General features: G+C 34.6%; 3 protein-coding genes across 6 annotated transcripts; 2 read left to right on the plus strand and 1 right to left on the minus strand.

Annotated features, from left to right (window-relative positions):
• The first annotated feature begins 269 nt into the window (after nt 1-269).
• Nucleotides 270-8,112, plus strand: LOC123679172 (ATP-binding cassette sub-family C member 4-like). Of its 4 annotated transcripts, none has more exons than XM_045616600.1 (16): nt 270-633; nt 820-1,065; nt 1,448-1,649; nt 1,701-1,926; nt 2,017-3,266; nt 3,325-3,444; nt 3,494-3,696; nt 4,238-4,673; nt 4,729-4,879; nt 4,928-5,034; nt 5,093-5,216; nt 5,323-5,496; nt 5,558-5,685; nt 6,175-6,420; nt 6,475-6,635; nt 7,765-8,112. In XM_045616600.1, the coding sequence occupies exons 5-16, from the start codon at nt 2,730-2,732 to the stop codon at nt 8,027-8,029; spliced, it is 2,652 nt and encodes an 883-aa protein (XP_045472556.1). In that variant the 5' UTR covers nt 270-633; nt 820-1,065; nt 1,448-1,649; nt 1,701-1,926; nt 2,017-2,729; the 3' UTR covers nt 8,030-8,112. The 4 variants fall into 4 exon arrangements, with proteins under 4 accessions (XP_045472556.1, XP_045472558.1, XP_045472559.1 ...); XM_045616602.1 differs by having other exon boundaries at nt 4,970-5,034; XM_045616603.1 differs by having other exon boundaries at nt 6,475-6,640; nt 7,765-7,886.
• Nucleotides 8,113-8,700: 588 nt separating this feature from the next.
• Nucleotides 8,701-17,538, plus strand: LOC123679171 (ATP-binding cassette sub-family C member 4-like). Its single transcript, XM_045616599.1, has 16 exons — nt 8,701-8,892; nt 9,361-9,606; nt 9,663-9,864; nt 10,015-10,240; nt 10,299-11,356; nt 11,782-11,922; nt 12,831-13,030; nt 13,217-13,682; nt 14,072-14,222; nt 14,288-14,394; nt 14,451-14,574; nt 14,658-14,834; nt 14,890-15,017; nt 15,094-15,339; nt 15,449-15,609; nt 17,040-17,538. The coding sequence occupies exons 1-16, from the start codon at nt 8,819-8,821 to the stop codon at nt 17,311-17,313; spliced, it is 3,981 nt and encodes a 1,326-aa protein (XP_045472555.1). The 5' UTR covers nt 8,701-8,818; the 3' UTR covers nt 17,314-17,538.
• Nucleotides 17,539-17,605: 67 nt separating this feature from the next.
• LOC123679174 (transcription initiation factor TFIID subunit 6) lies at nt 17,606-27,085 on the minus strand. Its single transcript, XM_045616604.1, has 8 exons — nt 26,426-27,085; nt 26,139-26,369; nt 25,889-26,086; nt 25,627-25,806; nt 25,261-25,561; nt 23,828-24,150; nt 21,346-21,730; nt 17,606-18,016 (listed from the first exon to the last, which is right to left on the minus strand). Exons 1-7 carry the CDS (start codon nt 26,669-26,671, stop codon nt 21,365-21,367), a joined length of 1,845 nt encoding a protein of 614 aa, XP_045472560.1. The 5' UTR covers nt 26,672-27,085; the 3' UTR covers nt 17,606-18,016; nt 21,346-21,364.
• Between the last annotated feature and the right edge of the window lies 1 nt (nt 27,086).

A 27,086-nucleotide genomic window follows, 5' to 3' on the forward strand; every position in this document is an offset into this window, starting at 1 on the left:
AAAAATCCGTCAACAAGTGAACTGAAGCGTGTGAGAGTTTCTATACTATGATTTCAAAAAAATATACCTATGTCGATGCGAAAAATGTATATTTGACCTTGAAGAATAATAATTGCAACTTTATCAGTTCAAAACGATTAAAAATTTTCGAAAAGCCATATACTTAATTGATCCTTTTGTTGCAGGAAAAATAGTACGAATCGTCTGCATCAATTAAATATCTTAGTATTATTTTCAACCTTGTGGTTAATCCAGTCATGCATAATTCAGCTAGAAGTAACATTAACTGTAATTACAGCTCTTCGAGATATAATTCTGCACGATATAAATTTTTATTTCCAAAGTAGCGTGTTATCGATGAAAGAACCTCTGATAGAGGCACATTGCTCCACGTAGAGTTAGTTCCCAGAAAAACAAAGAAACGTCAAATGTAGATGTGAGAACTGGTTTTTCGAATATATTGTCTTTTGGTTTTCTTGAGTTCCTATCGTTTGAAAGTGATATAAATGAATAATTAATATTATTAGTTCAGTTTAAATAACAGTAATTACACCTCGAAATGGATGAGAGTTTTCCTCTTAAGGAAGAAAATCCCAGAGAAAAAGCTTCATTCATTTCTAAACTCTGTTTTCTGTGAGTATTTTTCTTTCTATTTTTACATTTTGAACTTGGAAAATTGAAATTTCTTCTATAATTGCGCAAACTGTCAATATGTATTCATTATATGAATATAATTTTAATTGCTTTCACAATTTATTCACTAAAATAGTAAATTGTGGAAACAAAAACATCATTACTGAAGGAGGCTTTTGCTTTCAGTTGGACGACAAACTGTATCTTGAAATGTAATAAAAATGATATTAAATTAGAAGAGATATACAAATGTTCGGAATCGTATCTTTCGAATCAAATCGGAAATTATCTGGAAGAAAAATGGAGAGAGGAATTCAGGACTCGCAGGAAGAAAGAACTTAGACCCAGTTTACTGAAAATAATCATTAAAACATTTTATCCAGAATATATTCCATTGGCTGCAACAGCTTTCCTGAACTATGTAGTCATCAAGTTAGTGAACTGAAAATTTATTAAATTATATTTAAGGGATGATTTTGAAAACGAGTTTTTTGGTATGATGATTATTCTTGATGATCGAATAATTTGATTGTTTTACTCTTTTTCCTACTGGAATTTTCATTTTCTCATTATATTGCTTCTATATTCATATTCCTTTCACTCTTCGGTACTAGGTATTTCTAATTTATCTCTCAATAATTTTTCTTTACTCTTTCAACTAGTTTAACTTTTCCCTTTTCTTTTTTCTTATGCTTATATCAACTTTTGAGTACATACCTACATATAAAAATCCAGAATTATATATATACATGATTCTGTTCAATTTCAATTCACCATTGCCTAAATATCTACTTTATTGACATTAAAATTCTAGAGGCTTGCAGCCCTTCATATTGTCGAACCTGATCCGCTTATTTATAAACAAGAATTATACAGCAGTTGAAATGCTCACATATGCTGGAAGTTTATGTCTTCTAATGCTGATTTCTTCATTTCTTCTCCACTATACAGTATGTGGAAGTAATTTGCTTGGCATGAAGATCAGAATAGCAGTTTCTACTTTGGTGTACAGAAAAGTATGTCCACAACAATATATATTTCTTTTTCTCCACTTTGAACATTTACAGGTGCTGAGATTGAATCAATACTCTTTATCAAAGTCATCTTCTGGTCAGGTGATCAATTTACTCTCAAATGATGTTGCAAGGTTTGAGATTGCCATTAAAGCAATGCACTTCCTCTGGATAACTCCAATACAGCTCACAGTAATTATATTTGTCATTTGGAGTCTTTTTGGTTTGGGGGCGCTTGTTGGTATTGCCACCCTGATTGTTTTAATGATTCCACTTCAAGGTGAGATAAATAGTTCCTAGTATACGTGCTTAGTATATTTTGGCAAGAGCTGAATTGAATTTCAATAAATTTCGTTTCTTGATTTCTTAGGTATTCTTGGCCACCTGACAGGTGTTTATAGAGTTAAAGCTGCCGAAAAAACCGATTCAAGAGTAAAACTAACCAGTGAAATATTGTCTGGAATGGCTGTTATCAAAATGTACACATGGGAAAAACCATTCGAGCAAATTGTAGGAAAAATACGTGAAGTAGAACTAAAATACATTCGTGCAAGTTCCTACATCAAAGGAATTTTGGCATGCATCATGTTTGTAACGGAAAAACTTGGCCTTTGCGTCACAGTCGTCTGTTATTCTCTGCTTGGTTTTCCTGTGTCTACAGATGTAGTATTTTCAGTATCGGTTTGTTTTCGTATTTTGCAATTTTCCCTTGGAACAATGCTTCCATCTGCAGTTATTATTGGTTCTGAAGTACTAGTATCAGTGAGACGTCTGGAGGACTTTTTGATGCTGGAAGAGATACAATCAGTAGCTCAAATTGCTCCAGCAGTAGCTGAGGTTGGTATGGTCCAGCTGAAACTTGTGAGCGCACATTGGAAGGAGAAGATAACAGCTCTAGATAATGTTTCCATGTCCATTTCCCCAGGTGAGGTTAATATAATTCAACAGTCTCAAAAATAAGTTTGAATTTTAGTCTGTCACAAAATTTGTTATAAATTATCAAAGTACACACTCGAATCCATAAGAATTCATGCATATACAGGTTCATGAGGTTTGTTCAAACTTAAATAAATTATAACCTAAATGATTCGATTATTCACTCTTGTAGGAAATGTTTGTGCTGTTGTTGGTCCAGTTGGCTCTGGAAAGTCTACTCTGCTTAAGCTTTTGCTCGGAGAAATTCAAATATCTAGTGGAACTTTCACAGTAGGCGGAACAACCTCATTCTCATCACAAAAACCTTGGTTATTCTCTTCTACAATTCGAAAAAATATAATTTTCGGTCAGGATTTCAACGAAAACCGGTATAAGAGAGTTCTCGAGGTATGCGGCCTCACTCAAGAAGTTGAACAGTTTCAAGATGGTGACCAAACAATCGTTGGCAATAGAGGAGTTTCTTTGAGCGGAGGACAAAGAGCGAGAATAAATTTGGCCAGAGCTGTTTATAAGGAAGCTGATATATATCTTTTAGACGACGTGTTGTCTGCTCTTGATCCAAAAATTGGAAAATACGTTTTCCAAGAATGCATACTGAAATTTCTGAGTGGAAAAACTAGAGTCCTAGTGACACACCAATTGCATTATTTGAAAGAAGTTGGGCACATAGTTATTTTGAAGAAGGTGAATCGGATTCTGCATACAACCATTATATAACCATTTGAGGTATTCATTTTCATAGGGTTCAATTGAAAATCAAGGACAATTCACTGAGCTTTTCGAGAAAAAGTTGGAACCGTACCTGTTAGAAGCAAACATCGAAGAAAACAACGACCGAAAAAAATCTTTCAACGAGAAAAATGTAAGTTTATCATTTTGTTTGAATATTTCTTAAATTCTAATTTTTGTAGGGGCAATTGGTTATGCAGAAAAGTACTAGTGAGGAAAAGAACTCATCCATGACAGATATTGATGATGTGAACAACCTTAAAGGCTCGGTAATCTTGAAATATATAAATTTATCTGGTGGTTCCTCCAATATAATACTACTTTTCATACTTTTATTGATTTCTCAACTATCACTGAATTTATCCGATTATTGGATAACGCTCTGGTAAGTTTTCAATGTTCAGAATCAATCATGTTCAGGGTGTCCCAAATTCGATGCTCACTGAAAGCATCTCGAGAACTATAAGACTTAGAAAAAAAATTTCAGGAAGCACTGATCTCTTTTTTCGAAATAATAAGAAAACAGAAAGCAGACCATACGAATCCTGATAAGTTCTCAAGTTACAAGGCGTTTCTGAAAAATGACCTTTGGAAATATTTCGCAATATTTTGGTTTCTATTCGAGATATTCGAAAAATTCTAAAATGTTTTTTTTTGTAATTTTTATAGTTTATAATATGATACTCATAACATATCATAGAAATTAATCATCATTTTAGAGATATAGAGGAGAGTTGGTGTTTTCCTCTGTAACTTGATAAGAAATCGAGATATCCAAGATCAGCTTTCTGATATTTTATTATTTCGAAAAAAGAGATGGGGGGTCCTTGAAGATGTTCTTCTCTAAGTCTTAAAGTTTTCGAGATGCTCTCAGTGAGCATCGAATTTGGGACACCATGTAGGTACTTTTGAATTATGTTTTACAGGTCGGAGGAAGAGTATATTCGACATTTATATAAGCCGACATCCAACTCAAACTCTTCTTACTCAAATAAGGCTGTAGGAATGAAAACCAAAAAAATATTTTTTCTACCAGTTAACAATTCCATTTTTAGTCACTGGACGGAAACAGTTTTCGTAGACTTAAAGCAATATACCATGATAAAACCATCAGTGATGAGAACTATCTACATAATGATTATCTTATTGGCAATATTTCTCATGCTGTGCAGATCGTCATTATTCTTTTATCTATGTACTAGAGCATCACAAAAGTTACATAATAAGATGTTCTCGAGTATCCTAGAGACTTCGATGGCATTCTTTTATACAACTCCACCTGGCAATACGTTGAATAGGCTATCCAAGGACATGGGAGCTGCAGATGAGCAGTTTCCAAAGACTCTTCTCAATTTTTTGGGGGTAAGGAGATTCATTCCATTAGCCTTATCTTTTCTTATTCAAGTCTTTATTTCAGTCACTGCCGGTTATTTTTGGTTCTATGTTACTTATTGTAATCTCCAATAGTCTTATGATAATCTTAGTCATACCGCTGGTACTGATATTAATTAAGATAAGAAAATGGTTCCTTAAAACAGTCAGAATTTTGCGAAGATACGAAACAGCTGGTGAGTTCTTACTTTCGTTCTAGAAAAAATATTTAATTTAATAATCAGTTAAATCTCCTGTTTTTTCCTACGTGGCCTCCTCAATGGAAGGAGTTACTACAATAAGGTCTAATAAATGTGAAGAACTTCTTATACCACAGTTTGATCGACATCAGGTAGATATAATCACATTAGACTGATGTTATGATATCAATATTCATAAAAATTTTTTAGGACTTGCATAGTGCCACATCCTTTATGGCTATTTCTTGTACTTCATCATTTGGCCTCTGGATAGATCTACTTTGTGTATCATTTGTATGCTTTGTTGTATTGTTTTTCATCATTTTAGATAGATGTAAGTAATTGAAAAATAAATAATTAATGAAAATGATAAATAACAACAAATAACTTGTTTATTGCTCATAGAAATTTATTTGATGTTTATGCCTTAACTTTTTCAGATATCTACATAAGTGGAAGCTTCATAGGCCTTGCAATCTTCCACTCAATGACCATGGTTGGATTATTTCAGTCCTGCATAAGAACTATGTCAGAAACTGTGAACTATCTAACCAATATTGATAGGATATTCGATTACACACAACTAAAGAAAGAAGAAGCACTACAGCCAAACGGTATGATGACTGAAGATGTTTAAAGCTTGCTTCTTTATTGATTTTTTACAATTTTTTTCAGACGGCATTGTTCCTCGTTTATGGCCTTGTCGCGGAGATATTGAATTCAAAAATTTAAGTTTGAAATACATTGGTGATGATAGATCGATTTTGCAGAATATAAACATAACAATATACGATTCAGAGAAGGTGAGATGATTTAGCCCATTTAGAGAAGTTCTGTAGGAATGTTCCAAATCAGACCCATTTATAAAAAAAAGAAAAAAAGCACTGACTTGGCATCAGGAGATTTTAAACGCCAGTTCATTCATGCGGTCTTGAATACCACTTAACTGCATACAGGGTGGGCCATGGTCGATGGTACCTTAGTCTTAGGAAAGTACGATTTTATTAAAAATTTGGTTTCTTGGGTACCATCGGCCGTGGCCCACTCTGTATATAAGATACAGAATAATTGAAATTATTATTTTATATATACACGCAAAATGTCAACTGGATCCATCATCATAAGTCGAAACTAAGCGTTTGAGACCAATCCTGGCTCAAAATTCGAAAAATACAGACATTGTGGTGACATGATAGATCCAATATTCAGGAATTAACGTACAAAAAGGCATATTTAGAACGCATTCATTATCAGAAGTATAACCACAGAACCTTTATTCTTTTTTGATCTAGATTGGCATTGTTGGCAGAACTGGAGCTGGAAAATCCTCTTTAATCGCAGCTTTATTTCGATTATCCCCTTTAGAAGGAGATATATTTATAGATGAAGTCAATATACAGGATATAGAACTCAAGAAGTTGAGAAAAGAGATAGCTATAATCCCACAAGATCCTGTTTTGTTTTCAGCTTCAGTGAGATTCAATCTCGATCCAGAATACCTTTATCCAGATGAAAGGATTTGGAAGATTCTTGCTGAAGTAAATATTGTAAAAGAATTATAAGGGGAGTTTTTCAAGAATTACTTTTTTCAGGTAGAGCTCGATAAAATAATACCATCTTTAGATTTTCAATTGACAGGGGGAGGTGATAACATGAGCCTTGGGCAAAGACAGTTACTTTGTTTAGCTAGGGCTATACTTAGGGAGAACAAAATTTTAATATTGGATGAAGCTACAGCGAATATCGATATTAAGTGAGGTTTACAAGGTTGTTCAGTAAGTTTTGCGGTTCAATAAGAAAAACACAATTTTATGGTTTGAAAAACACTTTCTTATTCAGAATAGTCTATCTGAAAATCAATGCACTTGTTCCAACGAGATTCCAATAATTCCATCTCTGAAGTGAGAATCTGGATGTTATGGCCGCACCATTTGATGAAGAACACTTTGGAAACAGATGGAAGTCGCTAGGGACCAAATATGGTGAATACGGTGGATGCTCTAACAATTCGATCTTTAATTCAAGGAATTTAGCCTTCGTCGAAATGCTCTTGTGACAAGGTACTTACATTGTCTTGCTGAAAAGGATTTTTTTCTTCTGCAAACCGGGTCTTTTGTCATGAATTTTTTCCTTCAGCTGGCCTGAAAGGTTACAATGATATTCAGAATTTATTGTTTCACCAATTTCCAAGTAATCAACAAACAAAATTCCTTTTGCATCCCAAAAAACCCATTGTTAACCCATTTTTGACCAATTTCTGGACACGAACTCATTTCAGAGTCGAAGAACTAGGCTAACACCACCCTTTTGCTTCTTGTTTTGATTCAGAATCATGGTGATAGACCCGAGTCTCATCCATAGTGATGAGTTGACTCACAAAATCCATTTTGTCCATTCGAAAACGCTCTAAATATTGCTGCGTTTTTATTCAATTGAATGTGGCATTCCATTTTGCACACAGCTTTCTGCAACCCAATACTTCTGTCAAAGTATTGCTTCCACTGCCCAATGAGATGCTCTCAGCTTTTACAATATTTCTTTTATTCACTTGACGATTTTCCAATACGATATCCTGTATTTTTTCTACACTTTCTAGTGTTGTTGCTGCTTTTAGACGTCCTTGACTTGGATCGTCTTCAAGGCTTGTACGTTTAAATTCAGCAATCCAACTTTCTACTGTACTAATAGAAGGCGAAGAGTCTTTATACACTTTCAACATTCGTTCATAAATTTCCTTCGATTTTAAACCTTCCAAAAATTAAAATTCAATCAAATTTGTGAAAAAATACTGTGACTCGTCTCTTATCGAACCGCAAAACTTATTGAACAAACCCTAGTACTACAGGAATTGAACATAATGACACTCATTTCGATATTTGTAGGACTGACGAACTCATCCAGAAAACGATAAAAAGAAAATTTCACAACGCTACTGTACTAACAGTGGCGCACAGATTGAACTCTGTCATGACTTCTGATAGGGTCTTGGTCCTGGATGGGGGTAAAGTTGTAGAATTTGATCATCCATCCGTCCTACTGCAGAAGAAGAATGGCTACTTCAGAAGGCTAGCCGAAGAGGCTGGTCCTGACGTTGCAGATTCAAATGAAAAATTTAGTTCTAAAGATTTGATGAAGCGAAGAAGCTGAAGTTAGAAAATGAGATATTTTCTTTAGACTTTAATGATTAATACATGGATATAAATTTGAAAATATATATTTCTTCGTTTTTATGATCCTGTTTGATGAATAAATTTCATTGCCTATGATTGTGCAATATGACTACCATTTCCAACAATATCTCTTCTTTAAAACCTGATATAGAGTGTATTTTGTTGAGAGAAAAAAACCTACTTAAAATAAATGTAATTTTTTTTTTAATTTCCATATTGTATTCGACTCTGATTAGATTTTGGTTAACAGTTCGGCGGTTTCAGCTGAGAAATTTCACAATAATATTAATTTCTGCTATTCAAAGGCATGGTGACATACCTACCTAACCTTTCTTCAATTTGAACAAAACACACATGCTTTGAAAACCTATAAATTCATCAAATAACCCATATTTCTTCATGTCATTAATTCTAACTCAACCAATTTTTCTCATAATAACAAAACACCAATGACGAAGCAATAATGACTTCACATTTTCTTTATTAACATCAAAAATATTTGGATTAAATGTTACATCAATTGTTTGAATCATTCTATTATCCTTGAGTGTTGAGAGTTTGTTCAACAAATATTTTAATCCTTTTCCGTAATTAAACAATTCCGTAACTGAACAATCTCGATATGATAATACATTATAAAATATTATCATTAACACTGTACCTGAATTCATCAGTATCATTGAATTTCATTAGTGAGGAATGAAAAGCTTCTGTAGAATATATTAGTGATTTATAATTTTCAATCTGTGATTTTCTTCAATTCAAAATGGAGGAATGCTATCCCTTGGAGAAGGATAATCCAAGAGATCAAGCAAATATTATTTCAAAGTTGTTTTTTGCGTAAGTCTTTGCGATTAATTATATATCTGTTACATATTCAGTTGAATCACTGAGAAAGAATAATTTTTTCAACAAAATTCTCTGTCACGATCGGATTTGAAAATGCTATATCTACTTTCAAGTTCAACTCCATATCTTTGATATTTTTTGCAAAATGTATCTCTTAAATTTCGATGAAGAAGCCGGTTTCTGGAAGTTAAATTTAAGTTTTTAGTTTTTGCTACACTGTCTATTAGTATTGGCATAGTGAATTGCGTTGAGTTCGCAAACACAAAAAACAACTTAGTAGCATTCTTGCTCATATTATCGTTACGACTACCCATTTTGTCAAAAAATCTTGTTGAAAACAGTATTCATACAGGACATACGATTCCTCTTTACAATTGGGGCTGCTGAAGTGGTTTTCACGTTTTAAATTTTAGGCTTGGTGTAGAATGCTATTAACTATTTCTTCAATTTTTTTTATAGATGGATGGGAAAAATATGTGTTGAAAGCAATAAACAAGGTCTAGAACTCAAAAGCATTTATAAGTGCAGCGATCATGACAAGTCTGCGAAGCTGGGAGATAGATTGGAAAAAAATTGGTCCAAAGAGTTGGAGCGAAGTAAACTGAAAAATAAGAAACCTAGTTTGCTCAGAGCTCTTCTGAAGACCTTCCTCTGGAGATATCTAGCTTGGGGCTTGCTGCTCTTCCTCAACAATGTGGTCTTAAGGTGAATATAAAATGATAAAATGAAGGAAACCATCTCAATTTATTCATTTATTCCAGAGTCGCTGTACCTTTGATTTTATCAGATTTTATCAAGTTATTCTCCAGGCCAGATCACACTATTGAAGAAGTTGCTACGTATGGAGGCATAATATGCGCTATGACACTCACAACAGCTTTTTTGAATCACCACTCGAGCTATGGTGTCTCTAGAATTGGAATGAGAATGAGAGTTGCTGTATCATCACTCATTTACAGAAAGGTATGTAATTCCTTGATTTTGTCATGTTCAGGAGTTCTGACTATAACAGCTCACCCACAAAGTAACTATGGTTGTAGATGTGTAAAAACATATCTAAAAATATGTGGTTTGCCACATCAGTAGGACGATTCTCACTTGTTCTATTTTCAGATTTTGAGATTAAGTCAACTTTCCTTGGGAAAAACAGCTGCTGGTCAAGTTGTTAATCTTTTATCGAACGATGTTGCCAGGTTTGATTTGGTGGTTATGGCCCTAAATTTTATTTGGATAGGACCACTACAAATCTTGCTTGTGGGATATCTCATGTGGAGAGAAATGGGAATCAGTTCCATGGTTGGCATAGTTTCTATGATTATCATTACTCTTCCAGTACAATGTGAGTTTTTTCATCGATTACAAGGGTGCTAGAATCAACAAACCTTTTTAATTTCTAGTGTTTATGGGTAGTGTAACCTCAAAATTCAGGATGCAAGTGGCCAAAAGGACAGACTATCGTGTGAGGATAATGAGTGAAATTCTCAGCGGTATCCAAGTCATCAAAATGTACGCTTGGGAAACACCATTTGAAGCTGTGGTCAAAGAAGCCAGGGCTCGAGAAGTCAAATACCTGAGGAGAGCAGCCTACATCAGGAGCGTCTTGGTCAGTTTCATGGTTTTCGTAGAAAGAACAACTCTGGCAGTTACGGTAATCTGTTACGTCCTCATGGGTCACCAAATAAGAGCCGATCTGGTCTTCTCTTTAGCCATGTACTTCAACTTGCTACAACTTACGGTTGCCATCATGTTTCCCCTAATTATATCCTTTGGAGCGGAGTCTCTAGTGTCCATCAGGAGACTCCAAGAGTTCCTATTGATGGAGGAAAAAGACACTTTTATGATACGTGAAACTGAGGATAACAGTATACGTTTAAAGCATGTGGATGCTTGCTGGGTACCTCCAACCTCCACCCTCAAAGGTATAAGCATCAAGCTGCCACCTGGTGTTTTATGCGCAGTAATTGGTCCAGTAGGGTCAGGAAAATCTTCTCTTCTTAAACTTCTTCTAGGGGAGTTAATCCCTTCTTCTGGTGTTGTGGAATTCAGCGGTGATATATCTTACGCTTCGCAGGAGCCATGGCTCTTTGCTTCTAACGTCCGTAATAACATTCTTTTTGGAGAAGAGTATAACAGATCCCATTACAAAACCGTAGTAAGGGTGTGTGCTCTGGAGAAGGATTTCGAGCAGTTTCCTGAAGGAGATAAGACGAGAGTTGGAGATAGGGGAGTTTCGCTGAGTGGTGGACAAAGAGCTAGAATTAATTTGGCGAGAGCTGTGTACAAAGATTCAGATATCTACTTGCTGGATGATCCATTGTCCGCCGTTGATACTAAAGTAGGGAGACATCTATTTGACAAGTGTATCTTGGAGCATCTTAGGGGAAAAACGAGGATATTAGTGACGCACCAACTGCAGTATTTGAAGAGAGCCGACATTATCATAGTTCTCAATAAGGTGAGTGAATATTTTTCTTATTCATAATCGATATACAGTGCCGGTAAGACGGTATCTCAGGATTTAAATCAATGTGTTAAAAAATGCATGAAGTATACCGAAAGTCGAATGGAGAGCGCCAACGCATAGCGTATTTTCATTTCCACTCAGCCTTTCTAGAGAGCGTTTTGTAGATTCAATGATACATAAAGATTCGAATAAAAAGAAGGACTACAAGAAACACCCTCTATCTCGAAAACAAAGCGTTTGCAGCGCCATGTTAATGGGACATTTTTTTCCTAAAATTATCCAAGGAATCTCCCATTTTCATTTGCACCTCCAATATAGGAACACCCTATATAAATAAAATTGGTTCTCTACACAGTAGCTCCTTAAGATTTTACCTGTATTTTAAATAACTGTAAATATTGTGTTCTTGTTTTTAGGGTTGTATAGAAGCGCAAGGCACATTCGATGAATTGTCGCGAAGCGATCTTGACTTCACAAGATTATTAGTGGCTGCAGATGAATCTTCTGATCAGGAAAATTTACAGAAACTGCAGAGAATTTCTGTGGCTTCAGTAGCGGTAAGTTAAGATGACAGATAGTTTATCATATCATCAACTCTTATGATCCTTTCATGTTTCTACATTATTCATAATTGTGGACAACATAATATTAAAGATTCTTCAGTTTTTAATAACAAATTAGTTAGAAATTCGTGATACATAGTTACTTATCTACTTATTAATGCGATTATTTTTGATTAATAATATTAATTTCCATCTTCTGACAATTTCTTTGTTATTCATTTCCAGTGATTCTTTTGCTTTAATGCTACTGATTTCGGATGATTCAGTAGGTACCCTTGCTTCCAAGCTGCCACTTGCACTCTTCTGGAGCTGTACAAATGAATTGATTGACTTCTCTTGCATCCAATATTTTCCTTCTTGGTGAACGTACTATATTTGTTAATTTCTTATGTTTCTTTTAATTTAAAACAAGCTCGTGAGAAAATATTTTGGCCAGAAATATGAAGGTGGATATTTTTTAAGAGTTAAACAGTCTACGTAAGAAAAATAGCTTCTTCAGCACATTGAAAATGTTCCTCCTTTCTCCACTCGCAAAACACTGAATATTTTTTTTCTTATGAAATCTTGGCTTCTCAGGAAACAAATCAAAACGTACACTCTTTGTTGATTTTCTTCAATAACTCGAGTACAGCATATCTTTATAATAGGTCTGACAGTTTAGAATGGTCGATTTGTTTCACCTTTGAGGATCCAATAAAGCTCAAAATACTACCCGAAAAATATGCGATTTAAAATGATTCGACGTAGCTATAGTCTTGCACATTATAAATCGTATAATATTCTTGTTATATTAATAGCTATAAATTAGTTGTTATCTTATAGTATTATAAGGTATATTCTAACTCCCTTTCATTTCCTGTGGTGAAATAGTTCACTCGCCATTATCTTATTACACATTTTAGACAACAGTTTCATTGACTGGAGAATTGGCAACTGAGGTTTTAGACAACGAGAATATTGAAGAAAAATGTACTTACAAAGGATCGCCTTTTTGGGCTTACATCAGAAGCGCTGGGAATTGCTGTACATTCAGTGTCATAATATTCCTCCTTCTTTTCTGCCAAGTTCTCCTGAGTTCCTCTGATTATTGGATAACAGTTTGGTAAGAGACAAGATTAAATTCTTTGACCTTCAATTTAAAATAATAGGTTAAAGCGAATGAACATAAATTTAGAGAGAGCTCATGTTATGTTGTTGATCGTGTAAACGAATTCTTATTTTTCCTTGAATGTGTAGTATATACAAACTATCTGCACTCTGAAGTCTATTTCAGAATTTTTTTCCACAGGACAAGTCAGGAAGAGTTTCTTCGTAGCATGGAATACCTCAACCAAACATACAAAAATCTTCAGATTGACCCAGATCCATATATCACATATATAGATGTTCGAAACATCTTCAACAATGAATCTGAAATCATGACGTCTTGGATGCAAGACCTCATGGATAAAGTAGTCACTCACGTGACTATAAATGGCGTCGAACATATGATTTGGAAAACTGAAGCTCAGATGTACATATACGGATCTCTGATCATAGCTGCTATAGTGGTGACCATTATAAGATCAATAGCGTACTTTGCCGCTTGTATGGCAGCTTCTAAGAACCTTCACAATAAGATGTTCCATTGTCTGTTGGAGGCTCCGATGAGGTTCTTCGACACCAATTCCGCTGGAAGAGTTCTGAACCGATTTTCCAAAGACATGGGAGCTATTGATGAGATGTTGCCTAAGGCTCTTGTGGATGTCATACAGGTAAAGAGATGAGGTTAGCTTTGATCTTGATTCATTGAAAGTCAAGGAAGTATCAATTGAGGAATATAATGACAAAATACTTATCTTTATATAAACTCCTGAGGAATATTACAGAGTTCACATATTGGCCATTGCTATTCGATATTTGTTTGGGTTACCTCTTCAAGCCCTTTGGTATACCCTCTTGGTTTCATCAGTAGAACATTAAAAAACTTGAATTATGTTCTCAAAAATTATTAAAATTCTTTAAAATCTATTCTGAAATATTTTTTTCCTCAGTTGAATATATTTCTAAAATATCAATAGTTCAAGAGTTTTGAAACATTGAATATAAGTTTGAAAGTCAAAATAGTAACCAAAATCATGGAGTTTTAATTTATTCATTCCAGATTATGATGGTTGTATGTGGTATTCTTGTGATGGTTACTCTTTCAAACCCTTACATGTGTATTCTGATAGTGATTTTAGGAATAATTTTCTTCTTGGTGAGAATTTGGTATATAAACACAGCTAGATCTCTAAAGCTACTAGAAGGAATTGGTGAGTGTGAATTCGGCCTATTCCAATTTCTCCTTCAAAGAACCATGTATTTTATTATGTTCCAGCGAAATCCCCCGTTTTCTCATACATCAGCTCAACAATCAATGGATTGACTACCATTAGAGCAACGAAAAACGAGAATATTTTAGTGAGACAATTTGACGAACATCAGGTAACTCACAATAAATATCATTCCTATCACTCAAGAATTTAATTTGTTTTTTTTAGGATGTTCATTCTTCCTCATGGTGTTTAACATTAGCTTGTGCTAGTAGTTATGGTCTATGGTTGGATCTTATATGTGTTATCTTTGTGTGTTGTGTTGTTTGTGGTTTTATAATTTTAGACCAATGTAAGTAGATTCTTCTTCCAATTTAGGTATTTTCAAATTTGGAAAAACATAACATTTTTTCATCATCTTCTGCCTTTCCACAGATACCGCCGTTCAAGGCAGTTTTATAGGGCTAGGAATATCCCAATCAATGATTTTGGTTGGTATGCTTCAATTCGGAATGAGACAGGTAGCTGAAGTTGTGAATTACCTGACCAGTGTGGAAAGAGTGCTCGAGTACACACAGTTAGAAAGAGAACATCCTCTAGTCACTCCAAAAGGTAAATTATTGCCTTCATTTGAATATTAAAAGGATAACAAATTATCCTGTTGCAGATATGAAGCCCCCAGAAAGTTGGCCTAGCAAAGGCAAAATCATATTTCATAATCTGATTTTGAGGTATGCCGAAAACGATCCACCAGTAATCAACAATTTATCTCTACAAATTTATCCAACAGAAAAGGTTAGTTTATTTAATTATTTTCAATTATTACTTTCTAGCATATCAGACCTCGAAATAAAAAAATTCCACTCCACAGATCGGTATAGTAGGAAGAACAGGAGCAGGAAAGTCATCCTTGATTGGAGCCCTATTCAGATTGGCCCTCATTGAAGGCAAAATCATAATAGACGACATTGACACCAAAACCTTAGGACTTAAAGACCTACGTAAAAAAATATCTATAATACCTCAAGAGCCGGTGCTGTTCTCTTCTAGTATGCGATACAATTTGGATCCATTCAACGAATTCAGCGATGATCAATTATGGGATGTTCTTGAAGAAGTGAGTTGATTTAATTTTTTTTATTCAAAATCTGACGAGTTACGAATATAAGATTATGTTGAATAACTAGTAGAAGTAGAGGTTGTTGGTAAAATAGTATTTCTTTTAGGTAGAACTCAAGGATAAGATACAGAGTTTGGACTTCATGGTCACAGAAGGTGGGAGCAACTTCAGTGTGGGTCAGAGGCAGTTAATATGCCTAGCTAGGGCAATATTGAGAAACAATAAAATATTGATTTTGGATGAAGCAACTGCCAACGTTGACCCTAAGTAAGTACACTTTATCCTATTTTTTGTTCATCAAGAAATTGAATATCGAGTACCTTTCAAGCACGCTTATTCTGGGTTGAATTTACGATTTGCGTCCACTTATCATGATCTATCATTATTTCGTCGACAATGTCTTTGATGAAGTTGCTTTGTTTCATCCTGAGATCACCGATAAAGGGTGTTTTTTTAGGGCTATAGAACTTTAAATTGCAATAAAACAACGATGGATTATTCGATTGACATGAATTTTATTTATCCGCAAGATAATCTTGTGGCATTACATTTTAAATATGATTTCTGGCATATGACTGCCACGGCTGGCTCGGATGTAGTCCAATCTGGACGTCCAATTTTCGATGACTTTTTCCAACATTTGTGGCCGTATATCGGCAATAACACGGCGAATGTTGTCTTCCAAATGGTCAAGGGCTTGTGGCTTATTCGCATAGCCATAGACCAATGACTTTCAGAGCCCCACAGAAAGTAGTCTAGCGGTGTTAAATCACAAGATCTTGGAGGCCAATTCACAGGTCCAAAACGTGAAATTAGGCGGTCACCAAACGTTAGTTTCAATAAATCGATTGTGGCACGAGCTGTGTGACATGTTGCGCCGTCTTGTTGGAACCACAGCTCCTGGACATCATGGTTGTTCAATTCAGGAATGAAAAAGTTAATAATCATGGCTCTATACCGATCACCATTGACTGTAACGTTCTGGCCATCATCGTTTGTGAAGAAGTACAGACCAATGATTCCACCAGCCCATAAAGCGCACCAAACAGTCAGTTTTTCTGAATGTCACGGTGTTTCGAAATACACTCGAGAATTAGCTTCACTCCAAATGCGGCAGTTTTGTTTGTAGACGTAGCCATTCAACCAGAAGTGCGCTTCATCGCTAAACAAAATAAAATGGACGTAGTGGGAGATACGTATTCCGCACAGAACCATTATTTTCGAAATGAAATTGCACTATTTGCAAGCGTTGTTCAGGCGTGAGTCTATTCATGATGCATTGCCAAACCAAACTGAGAATAAATCACTTGACAGCTGTTAAATCGGTAACCATATTGAACAGTAATGCCAACTTAAAGTTATATACCTCGAAAAAAACACCCGTTAGAATCGTCAATTTGGCATCTCTGTCAAATACACCTTCCATCTCATCACATGGAAAAATTCAGTATTTTTTAAGGATTTCAAAACTCAAAAATATATAGGGTGATCCATTTGAAATAACAAAGTTCATTATTGAAAAATGAAAGATCTGCCAACAATGTAATAATGTCGGCTGTATCACATGATCCTTGCACACCAAAATTTATAAAAATTATGCGATCTGTTTCCGAGATAATTGAGGCATTCCATACTTAAAACTCACTCTGTATTTTTACTATACATGAAGAAATAATGCAACCACTTCCTAATTCCAGAACTGATGAACTAATCCAGATGACAATAAGAAAAAAATTCAAAAGGTGCACCGTCCTCACAATAGCTCATAGACTAAACACAATTATGGACTCTGATAAAGTGCTTGTGCTGGACAGTGGATGCAAAGTAGAATTCGACCATCCTCATGTTTTACTCCAAGATCCTGAAGGATATTTCACAAGAATGTTGAACGAAACTGGTCCTGCAATGACACAAACCTTAAGGGCCTTGGCATTTGATGCATATCAGACAAAAATGCCAGGAATACTTTAATGTCCTCAAAATTCTTTTTTTAAAGGTGTCAACGTTTCATTCATACTGTTTAAGTTCAGTAAATGTGGCAATCATTGCCAGTTCAAGACAATTTTATCCTCTTCGAAATGATTGTTTTTTTTTTGTAAATATTATCTTCAAATTTATACAATAAATGCTATTGAGTAAGGGGCAATCTGTTGTGACTGTATTGTTTACTTGAAATTTATTATATAATAAAATATCTTTGAATTTTGTTCTTACACCCGAATGTTGTGTTCTATTCAATTGAGAATGGAATAAATACAACTGATAATGAATTAAAATATATTTATTTTTTGTTTTGATTCTTATTCTATTATACAAAAATGTTGGTAAAACATCTCAATTGTATGTACAAAAATTCAGTCGTAATATTTACACGATCATTACTCTACTTATAATACAATTTTTCTGATCAATTTTTTTGTACACTTTATATCTCTGACTAAAATCATTTCGATATAAAAAAGTCAATTATGTCTAGAAATGAATGAGGGAAACTTTTTAGTATCACCTAAGTTCTTCAGAACATCTTTATGAACACATTATTAATGATGAATATTCGCTCCCCCTAAGTGCTTCCAACCATTTGTAGAAAAAACTTCTTTTGAGCTTGCAAATTTTTATTTTTTCTCCTTGGTTTCAACACTTTATATCCAGTCCCTAGTCATATGATTTGGTTCTAGAAAGAACAATAAAATTTAAATTTTTAGATAAAACACATTTCAAATAAAAAAATTATAAATGATGAAATGTTCATGTTCTAGTCGATAAGAATTTGATGTTCAAAAATACACTGCGCAAAAAAATTAACGCACATTCTGAAAATCTCAATTTTAATGAAAGTTAACTCTACATTGACTTTATAACTTATTTTTTATGTTCTCTCGGAAAGGATTTGAACGAAACAAGACACATTAAATGGAAGAAAAATTCAGGATTTCACCGAATCTTATGTGAAAGAAGAGAAATAAACAATTTTCAAAATACTGGAATGCTGATAAGTGATTTAATACTTGGTATTTCCACCCCTTGCGTTAATTACAGCTCGGCAACGACGGTTCATACTCAAAATGAGTGATCTTGAAATGTTCTGATCTTATCCTTCCCAGATTTCTCTGAGTTGGATTCCTAAGTCATTAAGAGTAGCTGGATGATTTTCTGAACTTCTCAGCCTTTTATTGAGGTTGTCCCAAAGCTGCTCAATCGGATTGAGATCTGGACTTCTTGCTGGCCATTCCATTTGAGAGACTTCAACCTCTTCAAGGTACTCCTGAACGATGCGCGCACGATGGGGTCTGGCATTATCGTCCATAAAAATGAAATTTTCACCAATGTATGGGGCAAATGGCACTACATGCTCTTCAAGAATGTTCCTTATATACCTATTATTCATAGCTCCATTATCAACGACCACTAGGTCTGTGCGAGCAGTCAAAGATATTCCACCCCATACCATAATCGATCCTCCCCCGAAACCAGTAGTATTCAGGAAATTGCACTGAGCATATCTTTCATGTGGACGTCTGTATACAAGGGAACGTCGATCACAATGGTAGAGGCAGAATCTAGACTCATCTGTGAAGAGAACTCTTTACCAATCAGCCTCTTCCCAATGGATATGCTCTCTCGCAAAATCCAAACGCGCCCTTCGATGGGCTGGGGTAAGAGCTGGGCCGCGACACGAGGTGTTAAATCATATTCTCTGAGGCGATTTCTTATTATCTGAGTGCTAATTTGCACCCCATGAGTTTGCTCAAGCTGATTTTGAAGGAGGCGAGCGGTTGCAAACCGTTGTCTCAACGAAGAAACTCTCAGGTAACGTTCTTGAATGTCAGTTGTTACCCGTGGTCTACCCTGTCCTGGTCTTCGGATATTCATACCTGTCTCCCTGAATCGCTGCAACATTCTGGACACACTTGTATGGGAAACTCCAAACCTTTCTGCAATTCTTGTGTATGTCCACCCTTCTTCTCGCAAAACTACCGCTTAGGCACATTCCTCTTGGGTCAAGTTGCATAGCGATCGAGTGTAGAAAATCAAAAGAAAGAAAAACTATTGATCACTAGAATTGATCGAGAACAACTGATTTCAGAATAGAGCCAATACATTCAAAATCTGATAATCTCATCTTTTTTAATTCCTGCTGGGAAAAAACATATGTATTGAAGAAAAACGTTGAAAGTGCATATGCATGCATAATTCTGATAAAAATAATTATCATTGAGACACCTTCAGTTGTAGAACAAATTTGAGATTTCCATAATGTGCGTTAATTTTTTTGCGCAGTGTAGTTATTTACAATATAAGTGTAGACGGCATTGATATTCTTCCAAAAGTTCATAATTAAAAAACGAGCCACATAGTGGCTAGTTTTTGAATGAACCTTTTGAATGTGCCTTTTGTACGAATATTATAAATTATTTTCTCTAATTCACTGAATTTTTATTGAAATCAATGGAATATTATGAATATCATTTAGTGACATTTGCATTGAAAATTGTTGGTTGGCAGAGAATTGTTTTTTTGTATCACAATTTGACCAATAATAATCCGTGACAGGAGGGCTATGAGTACCAACTAAGATGGCTAAAAACCTGGTGAATGCACTGATTAGATTTTGTCTTGCCAATTTTGAGAATATTAGTTAAGCTTCGTTATGTGAACTGTAGGTAGCGCTATTTACAGATTATGACAGATTCTTGTTATTTCAAATATTTGAATTTATTCTGGTAACCGTTTTGTGAATATTTCACTGCAGATGTACCAAATGGAGATGACTTTTCACTGTTTTCTTCTTGAAATTCCTAGGAAATATATGCAAGATGATCATTCCTTGTACTTTTAATTATACAAGATATAATACAGAAACAACTAGTTCGTTAAAATTTACTTAACTTTGTTTTCTTAGATTGGGGCATTACATGAAAAAATTTGGAAAACCTTTAGTGCTATCATATTTTTACCATCATTAGTGGATTATATATTTTCTTTCACAGTAACATTCTGCACATTTTTCTTATAACGAGAAGTTAATGAAATACATATTACAAACGTTTATTATGCACAGGAAACTGATCCATGGAGTTCTTCTATTGATTAGATACTTGATACATCAATCAAATTCAAATCGATATTAACGGGAAAAAGATCGAAATGACAAGTATGCCTTTGCGGCGCCCCCACGAAATAAAACTAATATTCTCAATTTGGTTGAATGTCATTGCATTCAAAAATTGACGGGTGCATACACCATGTTTTTAGACATCTTAGGGCCAATTGCACCATTCAAAAAATAAACGCTGTTCACGTAATCAATGTTTAGTACTGATCGATGATTATAATTTCTACCGATTGCACCGGTTGATAATAATCGATGTTTAGCTAAACAGGAGATATGTTTGGCAACATATCAAAAAATCGATGGTTATCATAGCAAAATCAGGACTATCAATTTTCTAGTATAATGTTCTCTGTTCTTGTTGTGACAAAGTTAATATAAATTACAAATTATTATTATAAATTGTCATTGAATGATAAGTCACGATCTGAATCTGAATCCATATTTCAATTCTGAAATTCCTCACAAAACCAAACACAGAAACATACAATGTGACACCATCAGGTTATGGCCATAAAGAAATAATGTTCAGGTTATGTAATAAGTCATATGTTCACACGTTTTGAGTTGCTCAGAACCATAGACCTAATGTCAAATTGATATTAGGTCTATGCGCAGAACCCTGTTTAAAACTAATCGGGAAAATAAACGTCCAAATTTTCCTGTTTAGTGTAATAGGTGATTAGGCCACATTAAACGTCATTTGACAGATGGTGCAAGAGAAATCAGAACGTAATCAATGTTTACATTTTTAATCACCGATTAGGCAAATGGTGCAACTGGCCCTTAGTACCAATAAACCGATTTTCCACAGAATTAGAGAAAAGCTATCCTACATACTACAGTGTCAAAATGGAAATGTAAATTCATTAATCAATTCAAATCCTCACCTGCTTGATATTGCAATGTCTAGTCCATATGAGACAAATCATCCAAGTGGGAAAACCCATCGTTCATTTTAATAGTGTTGTTCTTCGGCATCATAAAAGACACATTCTGTTGTGTACCTGGACTTAGCATACCACTCTGATTCACATTCCCGCTGTTCTGCATGCCTACTAATACCATTTTTTGCTGGGAATTGACGAATTTCTGTTGAACCTGAGTGTTACTGCCAGATACCAGCTTTATCACTTGTGTATTTTGAGTCGCCGGCGACTGCTGATTTTGCACTTGACCCTGACCAGGCCTTTGGGTAACAAAGACTATCTTCTGGTTGTTACCTTGGTTTGCTACTCGACCTACTGCGGGACTCACAACCCTGTTCCCAATGTTCTGTAAAGGAATATATTGAAAAATTATGGTTTCTTGCACAACAGTTTTTTCCGGTTTAACCAAACCAAACAAACTAAGGAACTGGAAGATTGATAAATGTGGGTGACTCATCATAAAAGAAGAACTATGGTCCCACAGTATTTTATGGCTACTAGTTTCAAGACTTTAAATCAGTTTCATTCTCAAGACTTGAGAATGAGACTGATTAAAGTCTTGACCGTCTAGAAAAATATTGCAGAGTTTGCGATCAATAAAAATAAAAAAAATTATGATAAAATAGAAAAAGTTGAGACTATTTAGGGTGAAATTAGAATCCTGTATTTCTGAAAAAAATTCGGGGGGTCCGGATCCCCCCTGGCTATGGCCTTGGTCACAGACTACTCCACACAGTGAGGAATTGCGGTTTTTCCTCAATAACTCTTAAAGTATTCATTTTAGGTATAGGGTTTGCTTAAGTAACCCCCACTATTTTTGAACATAGAATCGACTCAAGTAATAAAAAATATAGGTTCCAATTTGAAAATCTTGAGTTTTGATGAATTTGAGTTGTCCAAGTACATGATCTTCTGATAAACAACCTGTCCATTTTTGGTCCAAACCGCTGGGTGCGCCATTTGTAATAAAGAAGTAGTTTCCGGTATAACCGGAAGTTGTAGAGATCTGAAATTATTTGAGGGAGAAAGCATTGTTTCAAACCCCAGCATTTCTAGATATAAGCCAAGCGTTCGATAAAGTGTGGCATGATGGATTATTACACAAAATTAAAACAATTCTTCCACTTCAGTATTATCCCATCCTAAGGTCATATCTCACAGATAGAGAATTCAGGGTCAAAGTAGGCGAAGCAAGATCCAGAAACTTTCCCATAAAGGCAGGAGTTCCTCAGGGAAGGGTCCTTGGCCCATATCTGTATTTATTACATACTTCTGATCTTCCAACATGCTCAGACACAACTATTGGTACTTTTGCTGATGATACAGCTGTTTTAGCCACTAATGAAGATCCCTCAACTGAAACTAAGCTGGTCCAAGACCACATGAATTTACTAGTGACATGGACAAGGAAGTGGAAAATTAAGATAAACAAAGAGAAATCTAAACAAGTTGATTTCACTTTGAGAAGGGAATCCTGCCCATCAGTCCATATTAATAATAAAACAATACCTAAGGAAAAATCAGTCAAATACCTAGGGTTTGATTTGGACACCCCTCTGACTTGGAAAGAGTACATTAGAAAGAAAAGAAAACAAATCGATCTCAAAATTAAAGAAATACATTGGCTGTTGGGAAGAAGATCAAAACTTCCATTAGAAAATAAGATTTTGCTGTACAAAACCATTTTATCATACCAATATGGTAATATGGAATAGAAATTTGGGGATGTGCTAGCAAATCGAACGTAGCTATTATACAAAAATCTCAATCAAAAGCTCTCTGAATGATGGCCAATGCACCTTGGTACGTAACTACTCAAACGCTACACGAAGATCTAAGAATACCATACGTCCACGAAGTTATTAAAAACAAAAGCACAAAACGTCACACAAGGTTGGAAGGGCACTCAAACATGCTTCTGCAATCACTTCTATCAGACAACCAGCCAAGAAGATTGAGAAGAGTATGGCCAGCTGACTTAATGAAGAACTAAAAGATCCTCTCAATGGAGTGTACTTGTCACGCTATTTTTTAATGTCAATAAATTAGCTCATAGAATGTTTGTTCTGATTGCTGATGAATATAAAATGAAAAATAAAAAATTATGATAAGCTTCTCATAAACGTCTAATAAAACAATAATAACAAAAAAAAAAGAAAAGTAAGGTTATTACATATATACGAAAAAACCGAGTAGCTGAGGACCGCATCTAAAAAGTCATGTTCCCGAGGAATCAAGGTATAATGGAAAAAAAAATTGCTAAAATCGGCCAAACTTCTTTGAGATTTTGTCTGTTCCCCTAATTTTACCATCATAAAATAGTTGTAGCTGGTGCAATATCGTAATTCCAAACTTTTGGTCGGTTTTGGTATAACCATAGTTAGTTCTAAGATGGCACAATATAGCCACTTTTCATCTGAAAAACTCAAAAGTTGATTCCTACCTGCTGTATTATAGTTGAAGTAGCAGCGGAGATAGGCCTGGCTACTGAACTTGCAATTGAAGTTATGGCACTTGCGGAATTTGTCACTGAAGTAGTTGTTGCAGAGGAGTTAGGAAGCGTTCTGGCTTTGGATACGCCACTGTGAAGAAGGCCTCCCAAATATCCATAATCCTGCTTGTACTCCTCGATCAAATCAGGAACCGATCTGATACTCTTCAAAACAGGCACAAGAGCCTTGACTATAAGTGTTTTTATGTGTCCAGTGGCCAATTTATCAACATTTGCAGCCATCGAACTCTCCGAGTATTGCTCTAATCGCGCACCTGAGATGCAAAATTGATTTAAAATAATTATTAAGCAGACTACAATGACAAAATGTTGATAGGGATTCGACTTGAACTAGTTTATACATAGTTATATAATTGATAGCTATATTATTATGGGATTTCATATATTCTTTACCGCTTTTCACTAAGTGGCAACTATCCTATAAGAAATGTGATTAACAAATTTAACATCATAAATTATTAATTTTCGTCCAAATTTTGTGATCTCCCTGTTTATGAATCTCCAATGAGTGCTTTAAGACTTCAACGCCCACTATAAAGTTACAATCATGTATAACAATTATTGTAAATGGACATTGTTCAAGGTCTCCCAAATTGGAAACTCACTGAGAACATCTGAAGAACTATAAAACTTAGAGAAAATCTCCAATCTCTTTATTCAGAATGAGAAGATATCAAAATCGGACAACAAACGAACAATCTGAAGGTTTAAAACTAATTTTTGTTTAGGTGAACTATCTTTTTTACCAGATGTTCTTAATATATGCAACTGGGATCAATTTTTTCTCTAAATATTCCATTCCATGGGTATGTAATTTTCATAAAAGCTGGATATGCCAAATTTATTTTTAATGTTTAAAAACTATTTTCATCTTGGAAATATGCAGATAAACAGAAAATGACTAAATTATATACTTAGACTCAAAAATATCTTAAATATGCATTAAATTATGCAGTTATGCAAATGCATATTTACCTGAAGCCTAATGAGTATGTGATAACTTTGATAACTGATAATTTTGGGATTTTATTAATATTTGAGCCGGAATCTCTTTAGAAAGGGGGAATTGAAGGCAACGATTGTTTAGCTTCATCCAAATTTCAATAATTTTGCAAATAAAGATCATTTACTATATTTTATATATTAAAATATCCCTACTTGATGTTTTGAATAAGTGGACTAAACTAAAAGAGAAGAGTTAGTTGAAACCATAGACTTTAGGTATAAAATGTGAATATTCCAATGAATTTAAGCAATTGCGACCTCTGCAATAACCCCAAACTGCTACTATTCACGTTTACGCATGGTTAGCAATTTCTTGACCTTAAATTACACATTTACTGAATAAAGAAAAAACTAATTACCTATCATTTTCACCCTAGGAAGAATGAATATCCTCACAACTTCTGGTCCTAATTCAGACAATGCCTGCAAGGCACCATATAAGGAAGACAATGGCATTTTATCGCCCTGATTCAGGGCATTAGTGAACATTCTTGTTATCCTGGTTTGGATATTGTTTGTACTAGTGTTGAAGTTTTTACAAATCTGCGCCATGAGTCGTGATGCAAAATCTCTCAAAGCCCAGTGGTTATCATACTCAAGTCTTACACACAGCTGCTTTGAAACTATACATGTCGTCACTGCAGGAATTAATTCATGCAACTGAAAATTTCATTTATCACATATATATTCACATATCAATAATTTTTGTAAGAAAAAATACTTACATATTTTTCTAAAAACAATGATTGATTGTCTAACAATGCTTTGACCATTCGCATGAGATATATAAGGAGTGCTAGATTATTTTGAACTACATTAACCCTCACACCTTCAATGATGAAAGTACACATTCTTGGTAACATCTCATGTAGTCCAGGATCTGAAGCTAAACTCTGAAGGGCTTCCTAAAAATCCATAATAGAATTTAATCCTAGCCTTCTACAAATTATCTATAGACAGCTATGATTTAATAATATACAAACTTACCGCCCTTCTGGCTTCATCTGAACCAACACAAGCTTCAGTTATTTCCTTATAATATAACTGTTGTTCAACTGACAACTCGTGAGTAGCTAGTTGTTTAATTTGTACTGTTTCTACATTTTTCAACTTTTGCTTTCCTGTTGTAGGTTTACCCGAAGTTTCTTTGAGAGGTTTCTTATTTATTGGATCAACAGATTCCAACTGAAAAATTACGAATAAAAATATGTATTGAAATTTAACAGTAATCATTTACCTTCTGCATACTCTTTGTGGCTGGTGGTGGATTCTCAGGTATAGTAGGTTGTATACCATCAATACTCAACCAGTGAGACCTAAGCGTTACATCATAGGGAGCTTTAGGAGTAGAATTAGAAATCAAGTCGTTTAAATCAACTTCCGCCTCTTCCAAAAAATGCAGTTCCCTACCACCACCAGAGGCAAATCTGAATGGTGTATAATCAGGATTTTTGAAACCAAATTGTGGCTGAAATACTTTAATTAATAATAGTTCATTCCTCATAATATAACTATAAAACCAACCTCCAAGTTTTTAGACCGCAAAGCAGAATCTATATCACTTGGCATTAGTTTTATCCTTTTTCCATGGTGCATAAATTTGGCTGCGTCTTGAATTATATGTTTTAAACGAAAAGATATTTCGTCTGACATTTCTTTTGCAGCTTCATCTTGAAGACTAGCTATTCCTATACTTTCTGCTATAACTTTGATAGATTCAATTGAAAAATTTGTACCGTACAGATCATTTTCATGTACTTTACTGGACATTGTCCGCTTCACTCTATATTCAATTCAAAAAAACTGTGTTTCTGATTTTTATTTACAAATCACAGCAAAACAACAAAACTATTCAACACGATGTAGCACCAAGCTTGCATAGTTGAGAACTGTTGTTTACTTGACATTTGTGAAAGTTGATATCAGTCATTTAGAACACAGAAACAGAATTACCACGTGAAATATTACTCTATGACTACGTTCCAGAACAGTATGGGATAATGTTTTTTTATTTCGTTTGAATAAGGATTTACACTAGCTGTAATTTCAATTATACCTGAAAATTATATTGAGTACAATATTTCAATTCAATCAATTTCCAAATTATGGGCTTCATTTCATCATATTTTTATTCGAATGACTTCTCATGTGCTTTTCTGTACAGAAAATTAGTGAGGTTATAGAT

The sequence above is a fragment of the Harmonia axyridis genome, chromosome 4 (assembly GCF_914767665.1).
Source record: "Harmonia axyridis chromosome 4, icHarAxyr1.1, whole genome shotgun sequence".
In the NCBI taxonomy this organism is placed as follows: Eukaryota; Metazoa; Arthropoda; class Insecta; order Coleoptera; family Coccinellidae; genus Harmonia; species Harmonia axyridis.

What these genes read in the sequence shown, in the direction of transcription:
- LOC123679174 (XM_045616604.1), bottom strand. Translation starts at nt 26,671, where the DNA reads ATGTCCAGTAAAGTACATGAAAATGATCTGTACGGTACAAATTTTTCA. An exon ending in TCCTAGGGTGAAAATGATAG is followed by an intron (nt 24,151 to 25,260) that starts GTAATTAGTTTT and finishes TTTGCATCTCAG; the next exon opens with GTGCGCGATTAGAGCAATAC. An exon ending in CTTCAACTATAATACAGCAG is followed by an intron (nt 21,731 to 23,827) that starts GTAGGAATCAAC and finishes ATTCCTTTACAG; the next exon opens with AACATTGGGAACAGGGTTGT.
- LOC123679172 (XM_045616600.1), top strand. Translation starts at nt 2,730, where the DNA reads ATGATTCGATTATTCACTCTTGTAGGAAATGTTTGTGCTGTTGTTGGT. An exon ending in ACATAGTTATTTTGAAGAAG is followed by an intron (nt 3,267 to 3,324) that starts GTGAATCGGATT and finishes TCATTTTCATAG; the next exon opens with GGTTCAATTGAAAATCAAGG. An exon ending in CAATATACGATTCAGAGAAG is followed by an intron (nt 5,686 to 6,174) that starts GTGAGATGATTT and finishes TTTTTGATCTAG; the next exon opens with ATTGGCATTGTTGGCAGAAC.
- LOC123679171 (XM_045616599.1), top strand. Translation starts at nt 8,819, where the DNA reads ATGGAGGAATGCTATCCCTTGGAGAAGGATAATCCAAGAGATCAAGCA. An exon ending in GATTATTGGATAACAGTTTG is followed by an intron (nt 13,031 to 13,216) that starts GTAAGAGACAAG and finishes TTTTTTCCACAG; the next exon opens with GACAAGTCAGGAAGAGTTTC. An exon ending in TTTTATAATTTTAGACCAAT is followed by an intron (nt 14,575 to 14,657) that starts GTAAGTAGATTC and finishes GCCTTTCCACAG; the next exon opens with ATACCGCCGTTCAAGGCAGT.